The sequence below is a fragment of the Malaclemys terrapin genome, chromosome 5 (assembly GCF_027887155.1).
Source record: "Malaclemys terrapin pileata isolate rMalTer1 chromosome 5, rMalTer1.hap1, whole genome shotgun sequence".
Taxonomy (NCBI): Eukaryota; Metazoa; Chordata; order Testudines; family Emydidae; genus Malaclemys; species Malaclemys terrapin.
In genome coordinates this window covers 63,480,816-63,497,082 of record NC_071509.1, presented here as the reverse complement: position 1 = coordinate 63,497,082, position 16,267 = coordinate 63,480,816, and the positions used below count along the sequence as shown (strand labels likewise).

The window sequence follows — 16,267 nt, the reverse complement described above, 5'->3', positions numbered from 1 at the left end:
GTAAGAAGGGAGATTAGATCCTGCCTGCCCCCTCAGCTGGCATGAAGAGAGAGGTCTGCTACCATAAGGAGGTCTGAACAGTGCACAGCAGAGAACAGCTCAAAATGAGTTGCAGTTTTGAGAGTTAAGGGAGATCTTGCCTTTTTAAATGGATCACTCTCGAGCCCTGCATCATACATCTTCTCAGGCTTTATCTACACTACAGAGTTAGGTCGATGTAAGGCAGCTTAGATATATGTCAGTGTCTACACTACAATGTTGCTTCCACTGAAGTAAGCAGCCCGCTGCACTGACATAACTCCACATCCACGAGAGGGGCAGCTGTAGTTAGGGTGACACAATGTCCCTGTAGACATGGCGTTACTTATATCGGCTGTTATATCGGGCACTGGCAGTCCAGGCTGTCAGGGGAGTGTGGGCTCAAACTCCTGCTGCCGCCTCCCAGTGAGGGATTGCAGGGCTGGGAAGCTGGGGGACCTCCAGCTGTGAGGCCCCTGCGGGAGTCTAAATGTGAAATAATAGTAGCCAGAAAACAGACAAAAATGTCAATTTCACTGCTGGTAGGCTTCTTGCTGTGAAATTGCAGCCCGCTCAGGCTCACAGATATGAACCCGGCACCCAGCTGACAGCTCGGGCTGTCGGTTTGGGGTGTCCCAGCTGTGAGCCAGTACCTGCCAACGGCTGGGGCGAAGGGGAACTGCTGTGAGCCCCATGCCTACAGCTGAGGCTGTCAGCCAGAGGGCTTCTGGGCTCCAGCTGTCTGTCCCACAATGCCTCACTTCAGTCAGTGGAAGCGCTCCTGGTGAGGATGCGCACCACTGGCAGAAGGAGCAAGTGTGGACATGAACTTCTGCTGTAATTATTGCAGTGGCTGTACGTCGACTGAAGTCGACTTAATTTGGTAGTATAGACGAACCCTTCAGTATCCGAACATCAGCCAGGCTAGTTCTGCAGCAGAAAGGTACTTCCTGGGAATGGCAACCAACTCATGGTGGCCCCTATCCTGACCAGTGTGAAAGTGTAGATAGTTTTTTACTGCGGAACCTTTTTATAACTGAAACCTGCATAGAGGGGCAGGTAAGTCAATTTATTTATCGATTCTGTGCTACAGAACTCCTCCCTCTGATTTAGAGTATTTGCACAGACTATGAATTCATATCTTTGTGAAAGATGACAGCTGGATTTTTTTTTTTTGTATAGGAACCTTCTAAATACTAAAAGTGGAAATTGTAAGAGGATTCAGTTTCACTTCTTGGGAATCCAGTACGAGTTTTAGCCATAACACACTTACTTACTTAGTTAGGCAGATGCACACAATTAGCAATTTCAAATTTCTTTTTACTGAATAGCATTCCTAAAATAAACCATTACAACACAGCCGTTACAACTCACCCTAGCTAGACTAACCTCACTAACTAGTGATTTGTTATTTTCCTTTAAAGTGAAGAATGTTACACTGGGTCTAAACCCTAAAATATATATGTTTATTCCTTTATAAAATAAATACAAGGATTGGGACTTCTGCTTTCATGTGGGCTCATCCTGGGTATTATATTGACAACAAGATAAAACATCCAGTTGCACCACATAATCAGTTGTTTCAGCGTTCACAATACTGAGCATGTACACAATTTCAAATAAGAAAAACTGACTATTAGTGTAGCTGTTAGATACACATGGTGTCTTTGATTCAATAATGTAATACACTTCAGAGACATTAGACCTCCAGTCTATGATTCCTCCTTTGTGGTGTTTTCCCAGCCTCAATTCCACTGACTTCTGTAAATTTACAAAAAACTGTATTGAGATCCAATCCGCAGACTCAGCCTGGCACAGGGGTGGGCAAACGATGGCCCGCGGGCCAGATCTGGCCTGCTAGCCATTTTAATCCTGCCCTCGAGCTCCCACTGGGGAGCAGGGTCTGGGGCTTACCCTGCTCCAGCAGGGGAGTAGGGTCAGGGGCCGCTCCACACATCTCGGCCCCCTTCCGGCTTCTACGCGTAAGGGCAGTCATGGGGCTCTGCTTTGCATGTTGCCCCCGAGAACCACGGCCAATGGGAGCTGTGGGGCGGTGCCTGTAGATGGGACAGTGCGCAGAGCCGCCTGGGCGCACCTCCACGTAGGAGGCGGAGAAGGGACATACCGCTGCTTCTGGGAGCTGCTTGAGGTAAGCGCCACCCAGAGCCTGCACCCCTTAGCCCGCCCCCTGCCCCAGCCCTGATCCCTGTCCCACCCTCCAAACCCCTTGATTTCCGCCTGGAGCACCTTCCTGCACCCCAAACCTCTCATCCCCAGCCTGCACCCCCGCACGCCCCAAACCTCTGCCACAGTCCTGATCCCCCTCCCGCTCTCCAAACCCCTCTGTCCCAGCCCAGAGCACCCTCCTACACCCCAAACTCCTCAGCCCCACCCCAGAGCCTGCACCCCCAGCCTGAGCCCTCACCCTCCTCCTATTCCTCACTCCAGCCCGGAGCCCCCTCCCACACTCTGAACTTGTCATCGCTGGCTCCACCCCGGATCCCACACACCCCAACTAGAGCCCTCACCCCGTCCCGCACCCCAACCCCAATTTTTTGAGTATTCATGGCCCACCATACAATTTCTATTCCCAGATGTGGCCCTCGGGCCAAAAAGTTTGCCCGTCCCTGCCCTAGCAGCTCTATCTTCTCCCTGCAGTACTTGTCTGGATCTGACTGGTGTTCAAAATGTGTGCCAATTTTACCCCTGTTGGAAATCACTACTGCTTGGTTAGGAGTTTCCAGCTTCTAGCTAAAGGTGTATGTACATGTAAGAAAGCCTGCTCCTATGAACAAAGCCTTTCATGCCAGCTTCAACACAGCTACTGAGCAGATTAACTTCCTGCACTCCCTCTAGTGTGCTAAATTACAGCTACTTGTTTGCAGTCACTCAAGGCTCTATACTGCCACCTTGTCTGGGAATGTTTCGGTATCAACTCAGAGCGGGCAGAAACAGCAGCTGTAATTACAGCTGCTAAGGTTTTTGGCGGAACACCAGACAATAAGAAAAAAATTAAGAGAAGGGAGTTATATAACCATGCTCTAAAACAGCTCTATAAACTACCTAGGAGAAGACTGTGGCATGGTTAGGCTAGTACCATACATAGGAAAACAATCCATGTATGTATTAGTCATGGAAATGTATAGCAGTAATTGGAAAACATGTTAATGTGTAGGTTAGCATGGCCTCAGCCATAGATTGCATCAGTAAATAAAATAGTGCAACTTCTGAGCTGCCTGATGGGCTCTAAAGGTCTCATACTGCAAGGAGTTGATTTAATTCCATGGGAGCTGAGGGTGCTCAGCCTCTGTAGTTGGGCTCTAACAGCCTGGTTTTCAGAGGCTCTGAACACTGGCGGCTGTGCTTCACTCCTGCAGGTCAGGCCCCAAGTGACTAAGCATTGCTCAGACCTATTGCTAAAGAAACTGACAGCATGTTGTGACCCGGTACATACTGTAGTTGTCACCTTGCTAACAAACATGTTTTTCCTGACTAGTCTGAACAGCATTTTATTAATACCATTATTTGTATTATGGTAACACTTAATGGTCCCGACTGAACCAGGATGCTATGGCTCTGAGTACAGTATGGTCACATAATAATAGATAATCTTTGTCATGAAGAACTTACAAAGGCACTGGAGAAGACAATTATTATCCCTCTTTTACGGATAGTGAACTGAGGCACACAGAGAGTGACTTGTTCAAGTTCACACACAAACTGGCAGAGCTGAGACTTGAACCCAGATCTCTCTGCTCCCCTGTGCAGTGCCTAAGCCACAAGGATAGCCTTTCTCCAAAGGTGTCTCAACTTGTACTAACTAAAACATACTATAAACTACTTCCTGTGTAGTTTAATAGAACACTTTTACACAACCTGATTCTCTGAGATGGAAGAAATTCCTGGTTCAGGAAACTGATAGCAAAAAAAAAAAAGTGAACACAACTGTTGCTGCAACACCTTCAGTCATAGTGCGATAAGAACTAGGGATGGGGATGTAGCTTTAAAGAGAAACTAAATTATTTTCCTTTGTGTTGGCATATAGAGACCAAAGTCAAAAATGGGAGTGGAAGGCATGCAGCAGCTTATAATATCAGCCCCTTGAACTCTTTAATTGTGGATAAAAATGAGATATGCATTATTTAAATCTATAATACGATGAAAGGAGGGAAAGGGGAAAAAAAAGATAATTGCCTGGATTTATTTAACTATAATTTAAACTTCCCTGGAGGCACACTTTAAAAAAAAAAAAAAACAGTTCTGAAGCTTAAAGTAATAAAAACTCATGCCACTGTCCCTGGATTAAAGGTTAGCCAAGCACGCTGGCTTTACTATATTAATGCAACAATGAAGTATTGTTTTAAAGCAGCTTGCTTGCAAGTAATTTTGATAGGAATCCAAAGCATGTTTGAGAAACTGTCAACAGCATACCACAGGAAAACAATGGACATTTGTTGTAGAAATTCAGGCAGTCACTTCTGAACAGCACTAATCCCATTAATTTAAAACAGGAAGACAGAATATTTTATGTGTCAGAGACCCTTCATGTCCATCTTAATTACATACAGAATAAAGAAGTTGCAGTTTGAATGTGGCACATCATTCTGTTAAGCAGCATGCAGCTTATTACCTGACCGCTCATTCATGGCTCTAGACCACAGGCATGTCCTATAGCTATTTGACCTTAGAAATGAGGTAATTTATGAAAAATCAAGTGACAACTGGCAGTAAATGTGCCCCTGCTCATAAGAGTTTCTGATGTAAATTGAAACCCAGGATATTTTGTCTGTATAAAACTAGTGCTGAGTGGAAATGTTTTACAATCTCTTATCTTTATTTTTAAAGCCCCTATTCTTCCATAATTTATGTAAAGGGGTATGGTCTCAGCTGTGGCACTGTATTTGGATCATGTGGGCTAATAACTAGATTGGGCCAAAACAAACATATATTTCCACTTCTCTAATGTGCACCCATTGTAATTTCCAGATGTGATAACTGCCTTTGTTTTATGGTGAAAGTGCTCTGGACAAAAAAAAACATTTTTCTGCTGTGCAATAAAAATGAGTCAAAAGGTAAATGTCATCTTTGATTTGCTGTGGGCATTCATCATTTGTTTACAGCTACGGAACAGAATTTTCAAAAAGATACATCCAAGTTTCTATGCAGAATGAGTTATGCATACAGTTGTCAATTAAACAATTTGAGCAGCACTTACCTTTTTGCAGGTAAAACTGAATATTTGGCTTTGGAAATCCTTTCAGAAAACGTGGTCTACCTTATTCCAGCATTTATAATGGTTGGCACTGGTTTTGGGTTTCATTACCAAACTTTTGCACATGGGGGACAAAAACTTAAATTTATGTGCGCAGACTGCATTTCTGCACACAAATAGCCGATTTGCTTAGAATCATAGGACTGGAAGGGACCTCAAGAGGTCATCTAATCCAGTCCCTTCTCTCATGGCAGGACTAAGTATTATCTAGACCATCCCTAACAGGTGTTTGTCTAACCTGCTCTTAAAAATCCCCAATGATGGAGATTCCACAACCTCCATAGGCAATTTATTCCAGTGCTTAACCACCCTCACAGTTAGGAAGTTTTTCCTAATGTCCAACCAAAATCTCCCTTGCTGCAACATAAGCCCATTGCTTCTTGTCCCATCCTCGGAGGTTAAGAACAATTTTTTTCCCTCCTCCTTGTAACAACATTTTATGTACTTGAAAACTGTTATGTCCCCTCTGTCTTCTCTTTTCCAGACTAAACAAATGCAATTTTTTCAATCTTCCCTTATAGGTCATGTTTTCTAGACCTTTAAATCATTTTTGTTGCTCTTCTCTGGACTTTCTCCAATTTGTCCACAATCTTTCCTGCAATGTAGTGCCCAGAACTGGACACAATACTCCAGTTGAGGCCTAATCAGCACGGAGTAAAGCGGAAGAATTACTTCTCATGTGTGGCTTACAACACTCCTGCTAATATATCCCAGAAGGATGTTTGCTTTTTTTGCAATAGTGTTACACTGTTGACTCATATTTAGCTTGTGGTCCACTATGACCCCCAGATCCCTTTCCACAGTACTCGTTCCTGTGCAGTCATTTCCCATTTTGTATGTGTGCAACTGATTGTTCCTTCCTAAGAGGAGTTGTTTGCATTTGTCCAGATCATTTTGAATTATAATGCTATCCGCCAAAGCACTTGCAAACCCTCCCAGATTGGTATCATCCACAAACTTTATAAGGGTACTCTCTATGCCATTAGCTAAATTATTGATGAAAATATTTAACAGAACCCGATCAAGAACTGATCCCTGTAGGACCCTGCTCATTATGCCCTTCCAGCATGACTGTGAACCACTGATAACTACTCTCTGAGAATGGTTTTCCAACCAGTTATGCACCCACTTTATAGTAGCTCCTTCTAGGTTGCTTTTGCCTAGTTTGTGTATGAGAAGGTAATGCAAGACAGTATCAAAAGCTTTACTAAAGTCAAGATGTGCCTGTCTACTGCTTCCCCCCATGCACAAGGCTTGTTACTCTGTCAAAGAAAGCTATCAGGTTGCTTTGACAGGATTTGTTCTTGACAAATCCATGCTGATTGTTACTTATCACCTTATTATCTTCTAGGTGTTTGCAAATTGATCACTTTATTATTTGCTCCATTATCTTTCCGGGTACAGAAGTTAAGCTGACTGGTCTGTAATTCTCTGGGTTGTCCTTATTTCCCTTTTTATAGGTTGGCACTATATTTTCCCTTTTCCAGTCTTCTGGAATGTCTCCTGTCTTCCATGACTTTTCAAAGATAATCGCTAATGGCTCAGATATCTCCTCAGTCAGCTCCTTGAGTATTCTAGAATGCATTTCATTAGGCCCTGGCAACTTGAAGACATCTAACTTGTCTAAGTAATTTTTAACTTGTACAAATGCAGTTCCTTGCACAAAATCTTGACATGAAAAATTATGGCTGCAATTCTAGCACCTACTTTTGAAAACTGGATCTTAATGTCCAAGTCAGAGGGAAAAATATAGTTCTCTAATATAAGTATTCTTGTAAGTTACTGTGCATGCACTGGATGCTCAAGATGACTTCTGATCCTGGACGTGTTTATGCATTCCTCACTCACAAGATTAACATCTTCAAATGAAGATGATGGACGATGATAGAAGCAGAAAATCAATTGCATAAAAATGCATTCTCTACTAGATGATAACCTTTGTGAAGATGCCTGTTTTTGTTTAAATTCTGCGAGGCACAACTGTAATAGTTTGCACAATGCTATGAAATATTCAGTAAAATAGTACCGGATAGGAGAAATGTGTTTATAAATGGCACTTGTTGAAGTAAACATGGCAAGATAAAATGAAATACCTTTTGTCTTTATGTTGTACAGAGTAAACAGCTTAAAAAAAACAAAACCCTTTTTTTAATCATTGATATTCCAAGAATTGTTTGCTCTGTAAATTACCTACTGTCTGGCATATGATATTAATTCTCCAGAGATTCTGTGGGTAAAAGAGAGCCTGGAGATTGTCTGTCTGTGTGAACAGAACTGCTGTTCTTAACCATTGAATGCCTAAGAATAGGATGGATCGAGGGACGCTGAGCCAAGCTTGGTGGTGGTGTTTTCTGCTTACCTGTCAAAGTGCCACAGCATGGATCTGGATATGCGGGGGAGTGTAAAGTAAGAAAAAAAATTCAGACTTTACCGTGATCATTAACAGCAGCAAGAATCCATACATTCCTTCTCCTCCCTCCACACAATTAAATATTCAGGAGTTAGTATTTTATTTATGTTGCACCCAAAGGCTGTGTCAACATTAGCAGAATTTAGGGGGAAAAAAAATTTCCACCAGTGCTTCCACCAGTTCAGCTGTATTCATGTTAGTATTTGCAGGAGTCCTACTTTTAGAGAAGGCTTCAACAGCTTCTGATCTTTGCTGGTGAGTCATTATCCTTGCTGCTGGAGTCTTGTCTGCACTGAGGATTCCAGTGATATTGCTGAATTGGTGGTGGTGCCGCTGGGCATTTTTTCCCAAATTTATCTAATGTACGTACACATAACTCTCGAGCTTGTAACTGGATGTGGGATGGCTAGATTTTTTTTCAGTGCATAAACCAAGGCTCAAATGATAAACATTTTAATGAAAACTTTGTCTGTTAAGGTAAGTAGTTATTTTAAAAAGGAAGCTGTCTCTCTAATACCCAATTCTCTAAAAATGAACTGTTCCTGAAATGGACCAGCAAGGATCTTCGTTTTCTTTTCTATGTCAAGCATTCCCAATCTGTCTTTTTACAGAATTGATCAAAAAATGTCTGGCGGTCAGAGTGGGTATGAACTGAGTGAAGCCAAAGCCATTCTGAGCGAGCTGAAGTCTATCAGAAAGGCCATAAGCTCAGGAGAAAGAGAAAAACAAGATTTAATACAGGTATTTATTGATCGATTGTTATCTTGAGGGGTTGATGTCAAATTTTTTTTTTTTTTTAAATTCTAACCTGATTTAGTGTGGTAAACTACTCTTCACTTGTACAATGTCTGTAATCAGAGGAACTCAAGAATTTTTCAGCACGAAATATACCAATTTACAGATGAAGAAACCAAGGCATTTAAAGATTACATGATTTGCCCAGGGTCTCATAGCAAGTTGCTGTCAGAGTCAGGACGGGAACATAAATATCCCGGCTTTGACCAGAAGTTCCTGTGGTCATAGCTTTAAAAGAGCCAAACATCAACAATACAAACCATAGCGCCGAGAGAGATTGAGAATGCATGTTAAATATTTTCCCTCCTGTACTTAAGAACCCTGCGTGAAATCCTGGCCACATTAAAGTCAATGGAAGTCTTGCTATTGATTTCAGTGGAGCAAGGATTTCACCCTGAGTCTAACCGCCACTGTACCCATTCCTGAAAACAGGTTTTGGCATAACTAGCTAAATAGTCAGTTAGTTGACCCACTTAACAACAACAACAAAAGCGTCTTTCTTGTCATTACATAAAGAGCCAATAATGTACCCTTCACTTTGTCTGAGAAGTCTACTTGTCTTAGGCATTTTATTTATTATCTTTTTATCTTGTGCATTTATGTGTCATATATTCATTTGATTTTATATTTTAAAAATAAACCTGTTGTGAATGCAAGGTCCAAGATTAAATTAGTATTTTCTGCCTTTTTATTTTGAAATGGTTACACTATTTGCTTGGATCAGCAATTCTTTATAAAATATTAGGACATGGAAAGGTTGACTTTCCATCTGCATATGGAATACAAATGATTGAAAGTTAACAGAGCTCTTTTTCCTTTATTTCATCCTGTCCAGCTGATCACTGAACTTTACAGTGTATTGTGCCATGAAGTTCGGTGGACACATTTGTTTAACTCATGGTGTTGCCTGAAAAGTAATTTGCAAATATAAGCAACCTGGTTTCATAGATTGGGACTGGGAATCAAGAGACCGTTGTTCTATTCTTGTTTCTGCCACTGGCTTGCTGTGTGACCTTGAGCAAATCACCCTCTCCAAGCCTCAGTTTCTCCATCTATAAAAACAGAAAAGACCATTTATTATTTATATTGAAGTAGTTCCCAAAATGTTCTCAGGGTATTCCAAGCACGGGGGAAGATACAGTGTCTTCCCCAAAGACCGCATACTTCATCTATAATGGAGATGTGTTTCTGGGTAGAAATAAACCAATAGAGCTATTTGGATGGCTGGATAACTTAGTGCTAAATGAAAACTGAATGTTTATTCTTTTGGGATTTTTGATTAAATGTCTCAGAGAGACTGTGTGGTAGATAAAATTGATGTATGGGATCCTTTTCAGATTACATTGTGGTCCTTCTGCTCCTGAAGAGCTCTGTTGTGCCTTTTAGAAACAGCTTTCTTAAGCGGTCTCCCATGCATTCCCCTCTGCAGCTGGCCAGCTGTGCTGGCTGGTACAAAGAGGACACTAGGTCAAGGCCCTGATTCTTCTTTTGGGTACATTTGCGGTGGCTGGTGGTACTAGGCTCGTGCAGTCCTGGCATTCGTCTGAACGCAGACTGAGTGGACATTTAAAAGGAAGAGAGACACTCAACTGTACACCTCCCCAGGTCTAATCTGGAGCTGAATGAGGAAATAAGCTTCACACTATAGTGCTTAAACTATACATTGAAATGTAGCAGTGGTGAAATGTTCCTGAAATGCAAAGATAAAATAGTAAAGCATTCTCTGATTTCAGAGCCTTGCAAAGTTGAGAGGGCGATTTCACGTTGACCAGACCGTTGGGAGATCTGAACCAGATTTGAGGTCCAGCTCTGTAAACTCTCAGTTGTCTCTCTCTAGACAGACTCTGGATGCAGGGTCTCAGACAGACATTTCTGGCGATGTAAGTCCTTTTCATTTTGACAAGGGTAAAGGGAGAGTGATGGCAGAATACTGCTGTTAATGGGATTGGAATCTTTACTCTTATTGCTGTGTGTGTAAGTAGGTATAAGGGAAAATTACCTACCTCGGTGCCAGGTAAGTTTTTAGTTTCCCCTTAAAAATTTAATCTGAATTTTTATTTAAAATTAAATAAAAAATAATTTGCCATGAAGCCTTTACATAGTAATCTGATTTTATCAAACAATTCCTACATAATATAGATGAACAGTTCTATAACTGGGTAGTATTTCCTATTTATTTGTATGATCTGTTTGATCTTAAAACATATTGTGAAAACAAAGTAACGTAGAAGTTAAGTTTTTAAAGCTGATCTCTTTCAAAAACAGGATTTCAAAATGTACCTAATAATTTAATTTTTGAGCAGCTCAAAACCAGTTGGTGGAATTAGCCTTTCAGTGATTGTCATTAAAATCTTCTGTATGTCAGTAACCCAGACACCTATCATGGATTTGCATTCAGAAATGTTTATCAAACATTGGCATTTTCCTTGATTTTAGTGAGCTAAATGACTGCACCACAACTAAAGGTGGGGCACAAGTTGTCTGGGCTTACCAAAAGAAGGTAGCTCTGCTTTGGGGTAGGAGGAAGGTCAGAAACTGCTGCAAAAGGTGCTTTGCGGTGGTGACTCACCCCCCCCCCGCCCTCCCTCCCCAGGAATGTGCATAAAGGTACGGAACCTGGGTGGAGCAAGTCTCTATGTCCAATCAGCAAGGAAGCCAACACCCACCCCCTAGTGGAGGCGAATGGCAGGCTGGGTTAGGGCCTGCTGTGGGCATTATGCTAGTTGCCCCTTTTAAAGGGGGCTGGGAAGGAATTTTCCCCGCACCACCAGAATTGGCTTCGGTGGAGTGTGTTTTTTTCGCCTTCCTCACAGCAGGTGTGAGGATGGACCTTTTCTGGTCAATAGAAAGGGTGGTAGGCCATATGTCGCAACTTATTTTGTAATATTGGGTGGATGTTCAGTGCAGGTACTCCATAGGGAGGGCAGCCAGTGACCAGATAAATGGCCTGGTAAAGGACATAAAAGGAGGTCCTGGATAAAGGAACAGAATGGGTGAGGGGGTTTGGGGACTCCAGTGACCTGGCACGGCAGGGAGCCAACCCCCTCCGTTCTCATAGCCCTCCGAAACCCTCTCACGAGGCTGGTGGATGGTAAGGTCCAAGCCATGGGTCAGTTGGGGGACCTGGATGGAAACAAAGGGGGCTGGTGAAAGCCCCGGAGAATTGATTTAAATAAACATAGATTTGCCTGCACTGTACACTTTTTATCTCCTGGGTAGTCCCAGACATCTATATAATAAAATTGCGGCCCTGATTAAAACCCATAACAAGTCTCCTGTCCTTGTGGTGTACCCAGACAATGTATAAAGAAAAGATTGTATTAGGTTTTCCAGACATAGGCATTGTCTACACTACCGCGGTAAATCGACCTAAATTCCGCTACTCGAGCTACGTGAATAATGTAGCTGGAGTTGATGTAGCTTAGGTCGACTTACTGCGGTGTCTACACTGTGCTGCGTCGATGGAAGACGCTCTCCCATTGACTTATCTTAATCTTCTCGTTCCGGTGGAGTACCGGAATCAACTGGAGAACTCTAGTGGGTCACTAGACCCACTAAATCGACCCCACTGCATCGATCGCAGCAGGGTGGATTCCCGGTAAGTATAGACATGGCCTAAGGGCGTAACTTAGGTGTGTCTTTAGCAAATGCTATTTCATTGAAATTCTACTTTGAATTCTATTGAAGTCAGAACTTTTGATGAAATCAATGTGGTTCAAAGTAGGATTTAAATGGAATCACAGCTGCTTACACCAGATCTGAATGTAGCCCTAATGTCAATTTCACAGTTGAAAACAAAAACAAACATAAGAAAAAATCACTATACATTATGAATTTGAGTAGTGTATTAATTAGACCTTGTACTGAAAACAGTTGGCAAACAATATTGCTACTACTGGGCATATTTCCATTTTAAGTAAGTAATTTCTGTAGTACATGCATTTGCTTTGTGTTATGGATGTGTCTTGTATGATAATAAAGGTGATATTTTTTCTCAACAGATTGGAGTGAAAAGTAGATCAAATTTAGCTGAAAAAGTCAGACTAAGTCTTCAATATGAAGAGGCAAAAAGAAGGTAATAGGGTTAGTTGCTTTGTTAAATTAAGTAGATTGTGAATTGGAACATGTTTCAGCATATAATGCATTCTGTAGCAGTACAACTAATCTTGTGCTTGCCATGACATCTAGTGGAGGGTATTTTTGGACAAATTGCAGCCAATCTATTCTTTTCAAGGCTGTTTTCCTTTTTCTTATTTCTGTCAGAGACTTGAGTACTGGTTTGTTCTTATTGTAAAGCACAAATTCAGTTTACTATGGCACAAGTGGCTTTTTGGTTTTACAGAGTTGTCTCTTCTCAGAGTGCGAGTTCCAGTGTAGTCTTTGATTGGCTTAATTATCTCATTTCCCCTGGGAACTTGGATAAATTAACCAATTGTATCCTTTTGAATGCTTTGCCCCGGGAGGAAGGAAATCAAAATCTCCACGACTGATCAATGGGATGTCCTTCAAAGAAAATGCTGCAGTGACTGCTCAGAAAAGTAATGAAATTTTGATTAAAGGCTGCCACAACACCGGTGTAACCAGGTTTTGCAGGGCAGAGTGGTCCTAAGCTGTCAATTGCACATAATTCTCTTTGACCACCAGAAAATATTATGTAGCACTGGGAAGAGATTTACTATGCCTATTTAGCCATAATATGTGCATAGGTCACCTGTAACTAGTGTTCAAATTGTGCTATGTTGATACTATTTCTGGTACTTCTTCACAAAATAGGTGTGTCGAAGTCAAGCTTTTATCAGAAACCAAGCCTATGACCTCACCAATGAAGAGGCTTTGTCTCTATAATGAGAGGAAAACAGAAGCCTAGAGAGGCTTTTCACATTGAAGTTTCAATTTTTAAAGAACTAAGGAAATTCCCAGACAAAAATGAGATCTAAGATACTATTAAAGTTGTAAGTAGATCAATTTAATGAGAACATAACATTGGCAGTCAGGGATGGAAGAGGAGACATTTGAAGGCCTAGAAATTAAAACGTAACTTTTTTTAAGAGTAAAAGGCAGGAGATTACACAAACAACCTTTATTGTGCCCCATATAAGCACCTAACAGCTAGTCATCTTACTGGGAAACTGTACCTCAACCACATGTCCAATATAAACCATAAAACTTGGTTTTGCCAGTAAATCAGTACTGTCTGCAAAGATGTAAAGAGACTGGGCTATGGAGCTTACCTCAGTATCAAAAGTTGTATGTTTTTTTGGCTCTAGTTCATAATGTAAATAACATCAACTACCATCCAGAACTGTAGATACTAATGCACAGCACCTTTCCATAGGGACCGTTAATTTAAATATAGGCCGTCCTCGTGACACAACACGATGTGTTGGTGTCAAGAAACATGGCATCTCATGTCTTCTCTCTATCCACGTAGCCCAAAAACACTGACTGCATCGGTCTACCAAACCCACCCTATAAAGTATACGTTGATAGGAATCATAATACTGCACCATCAGATCTAGCTCTCCCCTCTTTATATATGGGATTTGGATCAGACTTAAGGTTTTTATGAAACCTTAACTTTGAACTTCCAAGTATTTCTTCTTTATAACTAGAACATTTTAGTAATATCATTTTAATTGAACAGATCTCTGTTTAGAATTTGGGCTGTAGTTTAATGGAGACATGTCTGGAAATAACCCAGTAATTTGCATCCTTTTCAGTTCTAAAAGGAAGCAAATGAGACTTCCTGAAAGACAGAACACATTTAAAGGCTCCTTTTAAGGGAAGGGACATCCTGGTTTTATAAGTGACGAGAGAATGCTTTTGATAAAATTACTGTATCTTGAAATAATGAACAAAGGTAACCAGTTTGTCCTCAACCTCAATGCGTAATCATATCACAGCATCTCCCATGCCAATTACGGTAGCCATAATCATTATTATAAAAGTAATAAGTATGACCCTTCTTTCTGAAGTGTCAAATGTGTGAGATTCACTTGTCTTGTATTAAAAGAGCCAAGCAAGGGAAAAAACACTTTCAAATGGGTTTCCCAATTTGGAAAGTATCAGAAAATATTTTCTTTTTCAAAAGGCTACTTACAGTTCGTTCTTTCTTTCTTTCTTTCTTTCTTTCTTTCTTTAAAAATAGCAAATCCTGTAGGGCAAACTCAGATGTTGCTACAAAAAGTCAGCTTTACTGGCCTCAACTACAGCAGATAAACACTTTTAAACAAGTATACAATACTTCAAGTGAATTTTGGTGCTCATAAACTGTGCCTGACTTGGAAGTCTTTATTCACAGAGGGCAGGTACTGCATGAGCAATGATATCTTGCTAATGTGCCTTGACTCTGTTAAGTGGGGACTGCCTCAGAGGGTGAGAGGGTAATTCAGTTTTCATGTCCATTTAATCCTTTTCCCTTCTGATGAGACTGCTAACAAGGGTGCCAATTATGATAGTGGATAGCTGGCTACATCAGAGAAAGCTCTGAGACCACCAACTCATCCCATAAGCCACTGAACAGCTGTCAACAGTATCTACTATCAGACACTACCAAGGTTAGCTAGATTTGAACCAGTGACCTGGAGATAAGTCTCTACATCCCATTCTCAATGTGAAACCAACCAGTTGATTTCCCTACAAGTCTCGCTTCCCTAACGGAATGTTAAATATAAATAATTGATATATTGAGCGGCTCCAAAATATGTTTACATATAAATTAAACAGTTTATTTTTTCAGTCTCCCTAGTTGTTTGGTTACTGACTTCATACTGCAGCTCAAAGTACTGTGTTCAGCTTTGGTTTCATTGTTGTTTTATAAAATATCATGCTACTGACTTGTTGTGATTGTTTTAAGCTGTTGGAGTGGGGAGGAAGTCTCAAAGATCTCAGTTTGTGATTCAACCAAGTTTGTCCTTCTGATTTCTGAATTAAGTAATGGGGCGGACAGGTTATTGAGAAACTTGTTTTTTTGTGATCAGTGATGCTTATAATATCATGCTTATTTAAGATTTTGATTATTAATTTTCCAGTATGTTGAGGCTGTTGTTTATGGCTTTTCTAGTTGAAGCTAAAGAACAGCTGATGTTGGGTCTTTCCTGACTGCAGAGAGCGTGCGAATAACAAATTTACTCTTGTTTGTGAAATATTATATGGGCCAGATCCTCAGCTGGTGTAAAATTGGCATTGAAGTCAGTGTAGTTGCACTGATACACCAGCTGAGGATCTGACCCATATCTATTTAACAGTGACAAGACACGCTCTGCTTCTTACCCTGAATTATCCTGCAATGTGCTTCTTTCTCACCCTTCCCTTGCTCTGACCTTCTCCCAGTCTAGAAGAGGAGAGGTGCTGAATGGCTCCGGGAAATGTTATTGGGTGGGATAAACAGCTTTTGAACTAGGTGGCCTGTTGAAATCCAGCTCATGTTAGTAGTTACTGAAAGTTGCCATCCAGTAGTTATGTGGCCCATGTGATGTAAGTTTGATGGTCTTTGTAGCTCCCAGTGGGCTTCTGTATCTATGTCATGAAAAGCCACAATACAAATGTGTGCCCCTGTTAGTTTCAGCAGAGAGGTTGAGAACTGAATGGTTATGGAGAGGGAACTACTAGAAGTAGTCCTTCCTAGTCAGGGTTGAGTCATGTTAGCAGGATAATGTTGGGAAGCTTCTACCGCCCTTAGACATACTGTATCTGTTCTGACGATAAGCAGAAGACTTGCAGTCTAGCACGTTTGACAATTCACCCAGACTTTTAAATATGTAATCTCCCTT

At 41.2% G+C, this 16,267-nt stretch overlaps 1 protein-coding gene across 2 annotated transcripts in view; it reads left to right on the top strand.

Annotated features, from left to right (window-relative positions):
* The window catches only part of WWC2 (WW and C2 domain containing 2), a 159,085-nt gene that overhangs the window by 89,030 nt on the left and 53,788 nt on the right, over positions 1 to 16,267 (top strand). For both annotated transcript variants that reach the window (XM_054030334.1, XM_054030335.1), the window contains 3 exons: positions 8,312 to 8,441; positions 10,229 to 10,375; positions 12,497 to 12,570. In XM_054030334.1, the coding sequence (XP_053886309.1) occupies positions 8,312 to 8,441; positions 10,229 to 10,375; positions 12,497 to 12,570 (351 nt within the window). The remainder of the gene's footprint in view (positions 1 to 8,311; positions 8,442 to 10,228; positions 10,376 to 12,496; positions 12,571 to 16,267) is intronic.